This window comes from Galeopterus variegatus, unplaced genomic scaffold (genome assembly GCF_000696425.1).
Source record: "Galeopterus variegatus unplaced genomic scaffold, G_variegatus-3.0.2 Scaffold3805, whole genome shotgun sequence".
NCBI classification, from domain to species: Eukaryota; Metazoa; Chordata; class Mammalia; order Dermoptera; family Cynocephalidae; genus Galeopterus; species Galeopterus variegatus.
This window is the reverse complement of record NW_007729916.1, coordinates 30,723-46,195: the sequence shown is the minus strand read 5'-3', so window position 1 is coordinate 46,195 and position 15,473 is coordinate 30,723. Positions and strand designations below refer to the sequence as shown.

Below are 15,473 nucleotides of genomic sequence, written 5' to 3'. Positions count from 1 at the left end.
GTGTTTTCCAGAAGCAGGCACTGAAACAGAATGTGTCATGCAGGGTATTTACAAGGCATTAACACTTGTGGGAGTTGGAGAAAGCAGGATTGGGTGGAGGGTGAAGTCAGATTGCACTGCAGCCAAAGCCTCAGCCAGTCCTACTCTCCTCTGGAGAGTCTATGGCCATTTTAGTCAGTTGTTGCTAGTTTAGTTGAAATGGCCTGGTCTTTGTATTTCTACATCAGTCATTCGAAGCATATGGGCTGCTCTAAGAAAGGCAGTCCTTTTTGTGAAGAGGCGCTCTGCAACTCTGAAGGAGCTGGCAGTTGGGAGCTGTCTGCTGACATCTGGGGCCGAGGCCTTCAGAAAGAGAAGGCAGCATACCTCTATCTACCATGTACCCTGAAATGTGGTGGCTAAGGTAAACAACAGTCCCTTTCTTCTTCATGAATCTGCATTTGGGCAGGACTAGGCAGGGACTAATTGTCTCTTTGCTATGCAGCATGAGTGTTGTGGCTCACCTGGGTAGGAAAATGCCCTATCAAGGTGGCTCACTCATATAGCAGGCCTGTTAGTGCTGCCTATCAGCTGGGAGTTCAGCCAAGGCTACGGGCCTGGGGTCTTTGTTCTTCACACATGGACCTCCATGGGCTGCTTGAATTTCTTAACAACATGATGACTAGGTTCCAAGAGCAGGTGTCCCAAAATATCAAGGCTCAATTGCATGGAACTTTTATGACCTAGCCTTGGAAGCCATGTAGCCTTAACTCCACCGTACTGTATGGATTGAGGCATTCTGTCTAGGTTCAAACAGAAGGAACAGTCTCTCTTGATGGGGGATTGGCACGATTATAGGTGAGAATGTGCAATGAGAGATTTTATTGAGGTGATTTTTGAAAAATACAGCCCGTCACAACCATGAAACTTAAATGTCCAGGGTGTGCCTTAGTTAGACACAGGGTTGGCTGCATCTTTTAGAAAACTCAAAGTAATGGTGGTTTAGATATACATGGAGGGGCAGTGACTGAGTGAGATCCGTCTAGACTAAGACTCTCACAGAAAACAACTAAAAATCTGAGCATAACACAAAAACCAGAATTCTAAAGGTGCTAGAGAATGAACAGGAGGCTGTCAAACCTGATGGGAACACACACTTAGAGAGGGTGAGGCCTTTTCAGTGAGGGCACGTGGCTTGGGTTGAACGTCCCCCCAAAACTTAATCCCCATTGTGACTGTTGAAGGTGGGAAATCCTGTTATGGTAATTGAATTCATCTGAACAAATAACTGCTCCAAACCGCCAAGTTTGATGAAAGATATAAATTTATATGTTTGAGATGAATACGAAAAAGGCCATGTCAAGGTTGACTATAGTGAAATTATTGAAAGCAAAGACGACAAGGTTTGGAAGCATCAAGGAAAAAATGACATATTACGTATAGGGGAACTGCAGTTTCCTGAAGATATGAGTTCTTATTGAAAAATATGGAAGCTAGAAGAGACTGTCAACCAAGAATTCTTTATCCAGTGTAAATGTCCTTCTGTCCTTCCAGAATAAAAGTGAAATAAAGACATTTTTAGGTAAAAGAAAAACAAAAGAATTTGTTACCAGCAGACCTGCACTACAACAGACGTTAAAGGAAAATTTTCTGGCTGCCTGGAAAAGATACCAGGTGGAAACTTGGATCTGCAGAAAGGAATGCAAGACAGTGAAAATTGTAAATATGTAGATAAATACTAGGCTATAAATTTTTGCTTTTTTCTTATTAATTTCTTCACAAAACTTATGACTGCTCAAGCAAAAATTATAATATTGCCTTTTGGGGTTTATGATGAATGTAGATGGTAATATGTGTAACAACTGTAGCATAAAGGATGGAGGGATAGACAGGGATACACACAGTTGGAACATTTTTTTTGTGAAGTAGTTCAAAATTATTGGACTGTGACAAATAAGGATATATACTGTAACCCCTAGAGCAACTACTAAAACAAATAGTGCAAAGAAGTTATGATTTTTCTTAACCCATCAGATTTGAGGTCACAGGGCAGCCAGCTAACCCAAAATCTAGGAAAAGACAGGCATCTCCAAGGAGACAGTTACCAAGGAACAAAAAAGAGCAGAAAATTGCACTTTAGGAAAGAACAAATTAGGAGAGTGAGAATAATGCTTTTGGAAAAAGGTGACAGGAAAGGAAACTGAGAAGAATTGGTCTTAGTTGGGAGAACAAATAGAGGAGAAAGTGGTATCATTGAGATAATTAGCAGTGTCTGGTGTCATAGAGAAGTCATTATAGAATTCATACGGAAAAGATTCTACTGGATTTGGCAGTAAAAAGATCATCAGTTGTCTTAAAGAATTTCCTGCATAATGCGTTGGAAAGGGAAAGTCAAAACGTTTTTGGACAACTTCTCTTAAACACTCAAATTCATTTTAAAATCTAATGCAACTCAGTGGTAATGTAAGGATAAGGACTTGCATTTTCTTGGAGTAGATGTAATAATTATAGATAGCTTTATACTTATGACTGTAATTATTTAAAAAGGTTTTGTCAAATACCTGCTGAATGTAAAATGTTTTCTAGGAGGCCTCTGGTTTTTCTTCTTATGTAGCATTTTAAGATGCCAAAACCTTAGCTCAATGATCAAATTATTTGTAGAGAGAAATTATTTGTAGAAAGATTAGGTAGATGTTAGTCAACCTACTTTTCTTTGATCCTGTCTCTCCTAGGTGACAAAGGAATCTTTTGGCTTTGAGGGCACTGACAGTTCAGTAAGAACAACCTTCTTTCTACTCAGTTTAGATGTGAGAGCTCCTCCTTCTACCCCTACCTTGACAGCACCCCCGTTCAAGTTTGAAATATCCATGCCTGTTATATTACTAGTGAGAGCATTCTTATGAGGTAATTAAAACATTCTTTACTCAGATGATGAATGTTGGTCAGCAGATGCATACAGACTGCCTGTGCCCCACCCCCGCCCCAACACTTGTGGGCGTGTGAATCTGTGGCCTCTCCTCACTTTGCCCACCCTTCAAAACACCTAGCGTGCCAAAAGATCTAGGGCTATCCTTGTATGGGTTACGCCCTGTTTAAGTCATACTTTGTATCCCTTCTCCCCAAACATTTTTCTTTTGGCCACTGTAAAATTAGATTTAAATGAAATTGATAGACAATTCTGAAAGAACAAGGAAACCACCAAAGGTCAAGCTGTAGTCTTTGTTTGAAAAAGGAGAAAGGGGCATGTTTGCTTGAGGTGATAAAGTGCATGAACTTATATAAGTTTAAGGCCTTCCTTGTGCATGGAAATTTAGGTCATATGTAGCACTAGCTAGATGGAAAAGTCATCTTTTTCTCCACTCAGTGAATCCTTTAAATTTTACTTCATATCAGCGTTATACTTTCTCTCACCCCACCCCGAAAACAAAAATGAAACCTAATGTTTTCACATGCAACAGATGATTAGGGGAAATAGCTCATCCTCCTGAGGTTTCATTAATCCAGAAGGTTAGGAGAGTTTCCATCTGCCCAAACACTGGCCATTTTACAAGCAGAGAGACTTCTTTTTCAGCTGTGGAGTAAAATGAGTGAGGATGTGGGTGGGATGGGTCAGTAGGCGACATATTACATTAAACATGTAATTGTATTTCCCAGTTGGACCAACAGAGACCAATTATTATAATCATCATAACATTACGGTGTTCATCTATGATTTTGATACTAATTAATTATTTTGACTAAAAAGTATAGCTGAATACAGATGATCATAGTGGCTTATTTAAAAATTTTTATATTCTTTGATTAAATGACTTAGATATTATTAAACACATGTATTTTTGGTTTTTAGTTAATTAAAAATTTTATCATTCAGGTATCATTGTATTTTCTTGTGACTCCCTGAACATCCCTAAGAGAGTTATTCTGAATTCTCCGTCAGACATTTCCTCTGGGTCCATTGCTGGTGCTTCATTTACTTCCTTTGTTAGTGTCAAATTTCTCTATTCTTTCTTGGTTTTTGTATCTTTATGTTGATGCCTGGCTGTTTGAGGAGATTGCTGCCTCTTCTATGTTTTACTGGTGTTAGATGTTTACTGGTTAATATTAGAGCTTTGTCTCTGGTCTGTGGTTTTGGTTCATTCCAAATTTGGGGAACTTCTTGTAGGGACCAGCACTTGAGCTCTGTGGTTACGCTCAGTTGCTGAAGGCTTTTTTTTGCTGACTGGATTCTAGTTGTTGGCCTTTTGCTCACTTCCAGGTCTTGTGGCTTTAGATACACCTGGGCTGTGTGGGCATTCTGGCCCAGGACTGAGTCTTTATGGCAGACTGTGGCCCCTGCAGTTCTTTCTCCTTGACCCATCTCCAATGAGTGGGCCTGTGCCAACTGGAGGGCAGATCAGCTGCCCACTCTGCACCTCGCTGTTCTCCTGGTGGGCCAGCCTCCCTCCTGCCCTGCAGACACTTCCTGTGGGGTGGGTTGTACGTGGGTCCCTTGTGATGGCCCACTGGCCTCTGGGTGGTTCCTGTGGTTGGCTGCAGCTCCTTGCTCCTGGGTGGCTTCACGGGAGCCCTGTCAGTGGTTCACTGGCCTGAGGGCTGGTGTGGTGCACGCTGAGGCCCTCTTCTCTGAGACTCCAGGAAACTTCTTGCAAAGGGCTCAGCTGTGGATTTTGCTGCTCCATGTGCTGCAGCTTCTTTCCTCCTCTCACAGGGCTGGCCCTGATGCAGCAGAGGCTCGAAAAGGTTGGCGTGGTTTCTTCTTCCACTCGCTGTGGCTTCTCCCACCCTCACGGTCTCCACGGGTCTTTTCCCCTCTTCCCCCGAGCGCCAGCCATCCCAAGTTGACAATCTTTTGCTCTTTAATAGTTGTAAATTGGTTGATTGTGGGGGAGAGTGACACTGGGGACTATCTATTCCACCATCTTGATGATGTCACTAGTGATTTTTAGTTAATTTTAATCAAACAATACTTCATATAGTAAAAAATAAAACTCAGCTCGTATCCGAAAGGTTGTATTGGAAAGTAGTCTTTCCTCCATACCTCTTACCTGCTCCCGCAGCCACATTCAGTTCCTTTAAGCTATTTTTTTCTGTTATTTAACCCCATATCTCTAATGTCCTAACATCTATTTCTAGGTAATTCTAGATTTATACATTTTAGACAGTCTGTAAGGACTTTTATTAACTGCCTGCTGGGCTAGTTGAGGATTTAGCTATTTCTGTCTGTCCTTCTACTTTTCCCTCCTGTATTCTCTCTCTATGATTTTATCACTGTTTTATCACAACAGTTCTCAGTAGTTAACTCAGTGTTTTTGAGACTTTGTAAGTATTGTTTATTGCCGAGCCAAGAAGTGTAGTATAATTGTTTCCTTTCTTTTTAATGCCTAATAGCCTCTAATTTTTTTCATTTGTTTGTCAATATGCGTATTGTTTTCCTTCCTCATGTACCAAATGCCTAACAATCACTTTCCAAGTATTTAGATACATCACATCATGTATCAAGTCAATTTAGTTCCATTCTCCCAGCCTTGCAGGCAGGTATAGTTCTACCTGTCTTTGCTCTGCATTATTTATCATAAATTTATTTTCCATCTTCTAAAATTGTGTTAACACCTTTCAGCTTCTATTATATTTTCTCACATTTAGTTTTGGGTTTCTACCTTTTAATTCTTGTATTGTCATTTTACTGTGACTTCTGGAGAAAGTAGAGATAAACATCTGAAATTCCATGAAGATTTTTAGGGTGGAGATGAGGGAAAGAGAACAATGATTTCTGTTTTGTACTTTTATATACTCTCGTAGTGTCTAGTATTGCAGTCAGTTTGGTTTTATACATGCCGTAAATGTTTAATTAATGCCTGTTGAATGTTTTCCTCCGTCATCTGTAACATTCTCTTCTAATTCCTCACTCTACTCACAGCATACTTATGGGATCCTAAAATTTGAACTTCCGAAAACCCATGTTCCTCTCAGCTGGTAATATATAGCGTAATATAAAATTATTTATTGATTTGGGAGAAAATGTGAAGTGATTAGAGTAGTTTTGGATCCTTTTCATTTGATTGATTTATTGAGATTTTGAGAGTTTTTGAAACTAGAATCTGGTTTCCATGGTCTGATTTGTTTTTTTTAAATTTAGTTAGGGCGTCTTTATGGTTCTTTTTAATAGACTGAATGAAAAACAGTAATAATATGTTCAGGTCATGACATGATAATCCTTGCTGTTTTTCTTATATTTACTACATGTTTCCTTCTAAGCTGCTTGCTTTGCTCTTAGAGCTGAGGAAGTTTAGTGGTGCTTCTAAGTGCTAAAAAAATCAGCAACCTTGATTTTTTTCCCCCTTATTTCTACTGTCTTGTCAAACAGCCTAGTGGTCTGAGGTTAGAACTTATATTACGTAGGAAACCACTACATTCTCTCTGATAAGAGTTTTGTAGCTGTTCTTTTAAAAAGAAATTAATGCACGAAACTCAGGAAGTAGACCTGAAGTCTCAGGCTGCAGACAAACAGTTGATACATACATCAAAGGAATTATACCCTTCATCTCATGAAGGAGCTTATGTTTTTATATAAAGCTATTTATATTAGAGTTTTATATCAAAATATTCTGGTTTGTCTACCCTTTATTCTATAAATTGTTTCTCCCTGTGAAGAGGAAAATAAGGAAGTAATAGAGGAAAATAGTACATATCTAGAAATAGAAGAATGATTTATTACAGAAGTTGTAATTGAAAAGTGCCTTAATATTTTTACCACACACGACAAACAGTTGAAAATTTTAATACATAAAAAGTAGAATAATTAACAAAGAACATGAACAGACAGTTCATAAAAGAAGAAACTTAAGTGCCTAATAACTACATAAAAAATATTTAACTTCACAAGTAATCAAAGAAATCCCAGTAAGAATGTTTTTAAAGTATCAGACTTAAAAGATTAAAGTGAACGATACGACCTAGCATTGTCACAGATGCGAGAAACTGAGCTCTTTTCTTCACTGTTTACTAAGTAAAATATTTCTTTCTCCTGGAAATTAGAAAATTTTCTCAAAAGCTTTCAGAAATATCTATCATTTCATCCAAATTCTATATTTATGAATTTATCATAAGAAAATAATCTGATATGTGACAACGGATTTATACATAGGGATGTGGGGTGTTCATAGTGTTTTTCTTCAGTACTGAAAAGCTGGGAATAACAGAAATGTTCCGCAGTAGGGGACTTGTTAAGGAAATTTTGCATATACAGTGATAGTATAGTATGATAACACTAAACATAAGAATTGTTTCATTCAGTAAATTTCACTCTCTTTTATAAAATTTAAGAAGCATTTGATTTTTGAACATGCTATTAAGTACTGTAAGAAAAAGCAATGCTGTTTATTATAATTTTAAGTTGTCACTGGTTGTAAGATGCTTTCCAATTTCAGACATGTTTAAATGCAGGAATGTGTGCATTTTAGAACTGATGAATTTATTCGTTTAGCATCTACTCTATTCAGGGTACTACTGTACTAGGCACTAGGGATTTAATGGGAAACTAGATACGACACTTGCTTTCATAGCTGTTACAATCTAGAGGGGAGATAATATGCCCAGTAACACACCTTTGTGATGTGCTCACTCACTGCGCCTGTGTGTATAGTCTTCATTATAACTTTTCATAGCGTTTCACTAGGTTCACTGAATATGTAGGATCAGGTTTACTACATATTAGTATTATTTATAATAGGAAAAGATTGAAGAAAACTCAAATGTTCATCAACAGCAGACTAAATTATGTCACATACAATAGAATACTACATATCTATAAACAAGAATGATGAGGCTTTTTTTGTATACATGAAGAAAACTCTGAAAGGATAGATAACAAACCAATTACAATAATTATATTTGGTAGCATAGGATGGGTGGAAGGGGGATGTGTGTGAGAGGGAACTTTTTCAGTGTACGCCTTTTGATTTTTTTTTTTTTAAGTTTTGAACAATAAAATGTGTTATCCATTCAAACGATTAAACAATAGAATTTAATCAAAATACAGCTAAAAAAATCTATATTTTGAAAACTTAAAATGCATTCTTTGTAAATCATGGGTTAGAGGAAAGATCACAGTGGAACTTATAAAATTTAAAATGAAGAGAAAATAAAGGTCCTGTATATCAGAACTTGTGGGATGTAGCTACAGTAACTGCTGTGGTAAATGAAAATCTCTAATTTTAAATGAAAATATTAAAAAAGGAAACGTTAAATAAAAGTGAGTTAAAGCTCCAACTCAGGAAGCTAGAAAAGAACAGCAAAGTAAACCTGAATTACAGAGAAGGAAAAGGATGAAAATAAGTTAAAATCAGTTAAGTATAGAAATAAGGAGAGAATCAGTAAGCCAAAAATTATTATTTTGAAATAATCACTAAAAGACCCAAAAGCGCATTAATCACAGTAAAGAGTATGGAACCTGGAGCCAGACTGCCTAGGTTTGAATCCTGACTCTGTCAGTTACTGTGTACCCTTGAGCATTAACTCTGTGTGGCTTAGCTTCCTCATCTGTAAATGGTGGGAAATAACTGTACCTGCCTTATAGTGTTGTGAATATGATATAAGTAATGCCCTTAAAGTATCAGAACACTGTGTGGGAAATAGAAAGTACTAAGTAAGCAGTAGGTGTTATTTTTATCAAGAACAAAGGAGAAAAGATACAAAGAAATAGTATTAGGAATGGAACTACAAATATAGATGTATAAAATCATAACAGTACTATGAACTGCATTTCAATAAATTCAAAAATGTAGATGAAATATATATATTGAGAAACATATAAACCACTATTGTTTACTCTAGAAGAAATATAAATTATCTCAGTAAACTAAGAATGTGTAAAGAAACTGAATTGATAATGAAAAGATCCCCCCTCTACAAGGCTCCAATATCATATATTTTTTTTGTGTGTGTCTTTTTCGTGACTGGTAAGGGGATCGCAACCCTTGGCTTGGTGTCGCCCGCACCGCGCTCAGCCAGTGAGCTCACCGGCCATTCCTATATAGGATCCAAACCCGCGGTGAGAGCGTCGCTGTGCTCCCAGAGCTAGTGCGCCACGGGCTCGGCCCCCAATATCACATTTTTAAAGGTAGTACTTACCTTTTTCCCTCCTGTATTTTGAAAATTGAAGTAAATATAAAATGTACAGGTGCTAAATGTGTTTGTGATGAGTTTTGACAGTATACACCTGTGTAACCACCATCCTAATCAATAATATTTCTGGCACCCTGGAAAGTCTCCTTGTGCTCCCTTTTAGTTAATATTTTTTAGTCCTCTCGGTACTGGTGGTTGTGGTTTCTACCACCATGGCTTAATTTTACTCCCACTGGAACTTATAAATGGAATTATACGTTGTGTATTCTTTTGTGTCTGACATTTTTTTTTTCCTTTTTGTCTTTTTTACTGACCGGTAACGGGATCGCAACCCTTGGTGTCGCGCCTGTGCTGGGGACCGGCAACGGGATCGCAACCCTCGGTGTTGCACCCGCACCGCGCTCAGCCAGTGAGCGGGAACCGGTCTCCACATGGGATCCGAACCCTCGGTGGGAGCGCCGCCGCGCTCCCAAGCGGCGCACTCTCCAGTGTGCCACCGGGCCGGCCCATGTCTGACATCTTTTGATCCACATAATGTTTTTGGGATTCATCCAATTTGATTATATATCAATAGATTTTTTTTATTGCTGCATAGTGTTCTATTGCATAAATATCTGACAGTTTATCTGCTTGGCTATTGATCATTTGAGTTTTCCCCAGTTTTGAGTCATTATAACTCAGTATGGATCTATAGATGAGTCTATTTTACTTTCAAGATAGCAATAATTGTATCCTATACAAATTGCTTTAGAAACTTAGAAAATTTGAGAAGCTGTTTGTATTGCTTTATGACGATAGTAAAACCTTGACAACAAAAACTGACAAGGATAGTACAAGAAAACAATGTTATATGGAACAATATCACCTTTGAATATAAAGCAAAAGTCTTAAAAAAACAGAATCAAATTCAGCAGTGTATATATTGTTTTATATCAATGGAAAAATAATTTTTTTCAATTTAATATCTCTGAAATTAAGATGCATTTCAGAATGAATGGCTGCTGAAATTATAGATGTCAATGTGTTCTGTCTTTTACTGGGACATAATATAATGGTGAATTTTTATAGTCAATGGAGTTTTAGATTCAGTGATATATGGCATATTAGAAAAAACTATGGCCATGGAGGTTTCATTCCAGAATTCAAGGGAGTTTCAACACAGATAATCTATTAGTGTAATGAATCATGTTAATAGATTAATGGAGATAAGTTATTTAAAAATCACGATACTAAAGATGACAATAAAATGCCATACCCATTTCTGATACTTTTAGCAACCTGGCAATAGAAAGTAATTCTCCTATCCTACTATAGAGTTTCTTCTAAAAGTCTAAAGCAAATGTTAGTGTTAATGGTTTAACATTAGAAGCATTCCCATTAAACTGAGAGCAAAATGAGATGCTTCTACTAAGACAATCTTATTTATAATAGCAACAAAACTGTAAACTATCAAGATTACAGATAAGAAAAGATGTTGCTCTCTGGAAAATAATACTGTTGAAGGATATAGAGGAAGACTCAAATGATGTGTAGAGTACATGGATGGGAAGAATCATATTGTAAACATGTCAGTTCTCTTCATATTAATCTGTTAAATCATTGTGATTTCCATCAAAATCTTGATATGTTTTATGAAACATATTAAGCTAGCCCTAGCATTGATCTAGAAGAGTCATAGCAATTTAAAAACATGCTCTACTGGTATGAAGCTCATTATCTTATCAATAAGACAGTGTGGTTTTGGTGCAGGTATAGGCATAGAGAGAGTGACCATAGGTGTCAATTTGCCTAAAAGAGTTCTAGTTTATTTCTATTTTCTTGGCAGTTGTTAACAGGCTCCCTTTTACTGTAAAGATTATACAGTGAAATAGCATAGAGAATCTTGAAACAAATCCATTAGATTTATGATCTGCGTAGTAGTAGAAATCAGTAAAGAAATAATGTCATTTGATAAATGGTGCTGGGATAGAGAGAAATATAATTGGCCTTTATCTCACACTACAGTGAAAAATTAATTCCAGATTTAAAGACTTGAAATGAAAAGTAAGGCTTTAAGATTTACAGAAGAAAACTAGGACACTATCCTTATGACATCTGGGAAGAGAAGAGAAGGGAGATTTCTTTAGATAAAAATTACAAATTATAAATTGTAAGACTACATTAATATTAAATACTTTTTGACAAATAAGAAAGACACTACAAAGTGGAAAAACAAGCCTGTATGCATGGAGATTTGTAATGCATATAAGGAACTAAGTTCAAGTAAACAAAATTCCTGAAGATTGAACAGAACACACACACGCGCTGCTAAGAAAACGGCAGAGGTATTAACAGACATTTTTACAGAAAAGGAACCTAAAACGACCAGTGATAATGTAAAAAGATTCCCAACTGCACTAGTAATCATGCTAGTGAAGGTGGACATATCTTTCATCTCAGCAATTCCACTTCTGCATCCACAGCCCAGAGGAGCATTTACATAAGAGCACTAGGAAACATTCATAAAAAACACCCATGTCAGCCTTCTGTGTAATAGCAGAATAAAAATTGGAAACAATTTAAATTCCATAACCAGGAGAATTGATAAATAAATTCTGATCTGCGTATGAAAGTATTCCATATAGCAATTAAAATTAATGAACTAGAATAATATGTACCAAAGTGAATGTTTTAGAAACATAATCTTTGAATAAAACCAAGTTGCAAAAGGCTACACAGTTTAGTATCAATTATAAAGTTTAAAGACATTCAAAAAAAATACCTTACATAGTTTAATAGTTGTAAAAATTCAGGATGATGGTTGCCTCTGTGTAGTGGAGGGAGAGGATGAGATCAGGGATGATAATAGAATACTTAAGTACTGTCTATAATGTCTTGTTAATTTTTAGTATTTCCTATTCTATTTATATATAGTATTTATTATAAGTACAAATATCTTCATATATCTTACTAGTTTTTAATATTTACTGTTTTAAAGTAGCCAAAAATATTGTTGATGTATTAAATCCTGTCTTTGTAATTTCTTTAATCTCCTTTAAAATTTGAGAAAATCATACCAGTAGCAGTAATTTACAGCAACTATATAGCTTAATTTTCTTAAGTATGAAATACATTTTTTTCCCATCATCTAAAAATGGTGTAGGTAGTTTCTAAGCTTCCTTCAGCCCTGAAGTATACTTCTTTGATGTTTCCAAACAACAGAAAATTTTTCTTACTATAGTTTTTCTGGTGGTTCAGGAAGAATTCAATTGTTGAGCATTAAGAAGCCAATTTCCTATATAGGTTGTTGTTTTTAGCCTGTCTCTGATAAGTAATCATCCATCATCTACAACAGGGGTTGAAAACTTTTAGGCTTTGCAGGCCATATGGTCTCTGTTACAACTACCCACTCTGCCATTGTAGGCTGAAAGCAGACACAGACAATACTAAATGAATGAATGTGACTGTGTTCCAGTAAAACTTTATTTACAAAATCAGGCACCAGGCCATAATTCGCCAACCTGTGATGTACAACACACTCACAGAAATTGCTGTGGTAATCAAAGCTGTGCTAATATATACCTATAGAGAAGGTGGGAAAACTGAGGCATAGAGACCTTAAATGGCATCATTCAAGTTAAATGAATGTGATCCCACCATATTCTCATTAACCACATGGCAATAGAATAATTTTTTAACATATGTAATGTTAAAAAAAAAAAAAGAGGAAGATTCTTTTTTTTTTCACTAGAAATAAATTGAGAGGGTCGAATCTCTTAGTTATTCACAATTAAAATCTTTAGAGTGTGATTAGAAACTTACTGATGGGTCTCTGAGAATCTTCTTTACAAAATCATTTTATTTATGATTATTTTGCAAAGATTTACATTCAAATGAAAAAACAAATGCAGAAACTGCTATGATATAGTTTATTATTTAGATTTGGATATCTTATAAGCCATTGACTTAACATCTACAAATATTAAAAGCTTTAAATAATAACCTGTTAGGTAGTTGTTTCAGTTCTTCTGCAACATTAGCTTTATGAAGCAATTACTTTGTGTTGTCCTGATATGCAGTACTTGACAATCAGTTTGCAGTTACGTTCAGGGTCTAGGAAGTATATTTTTCCCTGTCCAATTTCATGGACTAGAGGGTCGTATTTTTTGTGAGTATCAAATAGTTAATGATTCTTCTCTGTATTCGGGAAGCAGGCCTACCATAATCACATTGGAACCTGTATAAATGTAAAGGAAGGATGGTAAGGTTAATTTAACCAGAATGAAAATTATCATAGTACTTTTTATCTCCAGGAGAATACGGAAATTACATGTGTTTAAGAATGTTTTAATATGAATCACAGCCAGAATTTGAACCCATAAAATAGTTAAATAGATGTTCTTAGTATTACTTAGTATTTATGTTAAAAGAAGTTGAGATTTTTTCCAACAAAAAAGGTTATCTTACCAAGCAACTGATGATATTTATGTTTCCTGACTAAAAATTTAATATATTTATTTTTTCAGAGACATTAAACCTGACAATATATTGATGGATATGAATGGACATATTCGGTTAGCAGATTTTGGTTCTTGTCTGAAGCTGATGGAAGATGGAACGGTAATTAAAGATAAATCCTAAGTTATTTTACCCAGACATTTCCCTTGCTATTTGTCTTCTTTATCTGTTTTCGAAACCATCTATTTATACTATCTATCCATATCCAGCCAGTGTTTGTCTACGCTCCGCCTCCTTCTAAAAAGGCATTTGGACATACTGATTCATAATCATAATAGGGCTTGTTTATGAAGTCAATAAGCCATTTCACTTCCTTATATTAATGGTCTTAAGATTGATACAGTATACCTTTTCTATATTTGCTTCTTTCTTAGCTGGTAACTTTATTATTGTACTTGAGATATTTTTAAGTTTCCAGAGGGATAAAGAAAGTAAGTCTCATGTGGAAAAAGAAAACGTAACTCTATCCTCACTTTTATTTTTTTGTCTTTCTTTCCTAATTGTGTAATTATCCTGAGGGACAGTGTCCAACAAATGAATCTTTTTTCCAGAATGTTCTCTAGGTTGATTTAGTTTTATGTTTCCATTTGCTTAACTTTTGCTATCCCTAACCCCCTCAGTTATTTTTTCATTTACTTAAAGTTTATATGCCCAAATTCTATTCCCTGTTTTTTTGTTTGGTTTTGGTTTTGATTTTACTGTTTGGTTTTTTTTAACTTCATTTTTCTGGCAGTATAGCAGGTCGAAATATATATCAATTTAAGTGGCAGCAACTTTTTTGGAGAACAGTTTATTATAATACATTCCAACAGCCATGAAAATTCCATGTTGCTCTTGACCAATAATTTGATGTCTGAAAATTTAACCTAAGGAGATAAGTTCTTTAAAAAGGATTATGGGGACGGCCAGTTAGCTCACTTGGAAGAGCTAACACAGAGCTTGTAATACCAAGGTCATGGGTTCAGATCTCCTAACTGGCCAGCTGAGAAAAAAAACCCAAAACCTCTGCCGCTACCCGTGATGGAAGGAATAATTGGTACCAAATTAGTCTTTCCAGTGTAAACAACTATAAAACTGGACACAATATTTGAGATAACTGTTTTCAGGCAGTAGACAACAGGCAGTAATAAGACTATTATCCCTGACAGAAATGAATTCATGAGATATATCTCACAATTGCCCAGTATTGGGACAGTTCCTGACTCTGATGCAGAGAGCTAGAGTTAGAACAGCAGTCATTCAGAGTTGGGTTAGCTGTAGCAGCTGGAATATGAAGGGCTTGGCATTGGAGAGGAGGGAATTGTACAGAAAGAGGGCCTGAAGTATCTCATGAAGGTTGGGCTGTATGTGTACACTATGAGACCATATGAAACTTGCCAAACAGATGATGACACTCATATTCGAAAACAGAGCAGAATACTAGAGATCAAGCAGTGCCAAAGGAGAAACAGTGCTAGGAGACATTGGGTTTTTTGGCGCTAGTGTGCCATTTAACACCTTTGTATCACCTAAGATCTACTCTAAACCTGTCTAACAGCCTACTTCCAAGCCCTGATAAGATCCACAGAGTTTGGAAGTGGTCCAGCCAAATATAGGGACTTAATACAAATCTTAGACTTCGTATAAATCTGCATTCACAGAGTATAACTGAAAGCCAACACATGTTCAAGGAGATCTGTCAGTAGTATTTTTTATGTGCTTAAACAAGAATTATTATACGTTGGAGAAAGATGACAGAATCCATACTCTCTGCAACATCTTATTCACAATGACCAGGATTCAATAAAAAAATGACTAGACGAAAAAAATGGGGTTAGGGATTGTGTTACAGAGTCAAAAAATAAAAGCAATCAGTAGAAGCCTAGATGGCACAG

The 15,473-nt window shown here is 36.1% G+C and overlaps 1 protein-coding gene across 1 annotated transcript in view; it reads left to right on the top strand.

Moving 5' to 3' along the window:
* Positions 1-15,473, top strand: part of LOC103601597 (serine/threonine-protein kinase MRCK alpha-like) — a gene marked incomplete at its 3' end in the record, with an annotated part of 191,175 nt that overhangs the window by 149,393 nt on the left and 26,309 nt on the right. The window contains exon 6 of the mRNA XM_008586026.1: positions 13,608-13,701. Coding sequence (XP_008584248.1) covers positions 13,608-13,701 — 94 coding nt within the window. The remainder of the gene's footprint in view (positions 1-13,607; positions 13,702-15,473) is intronic.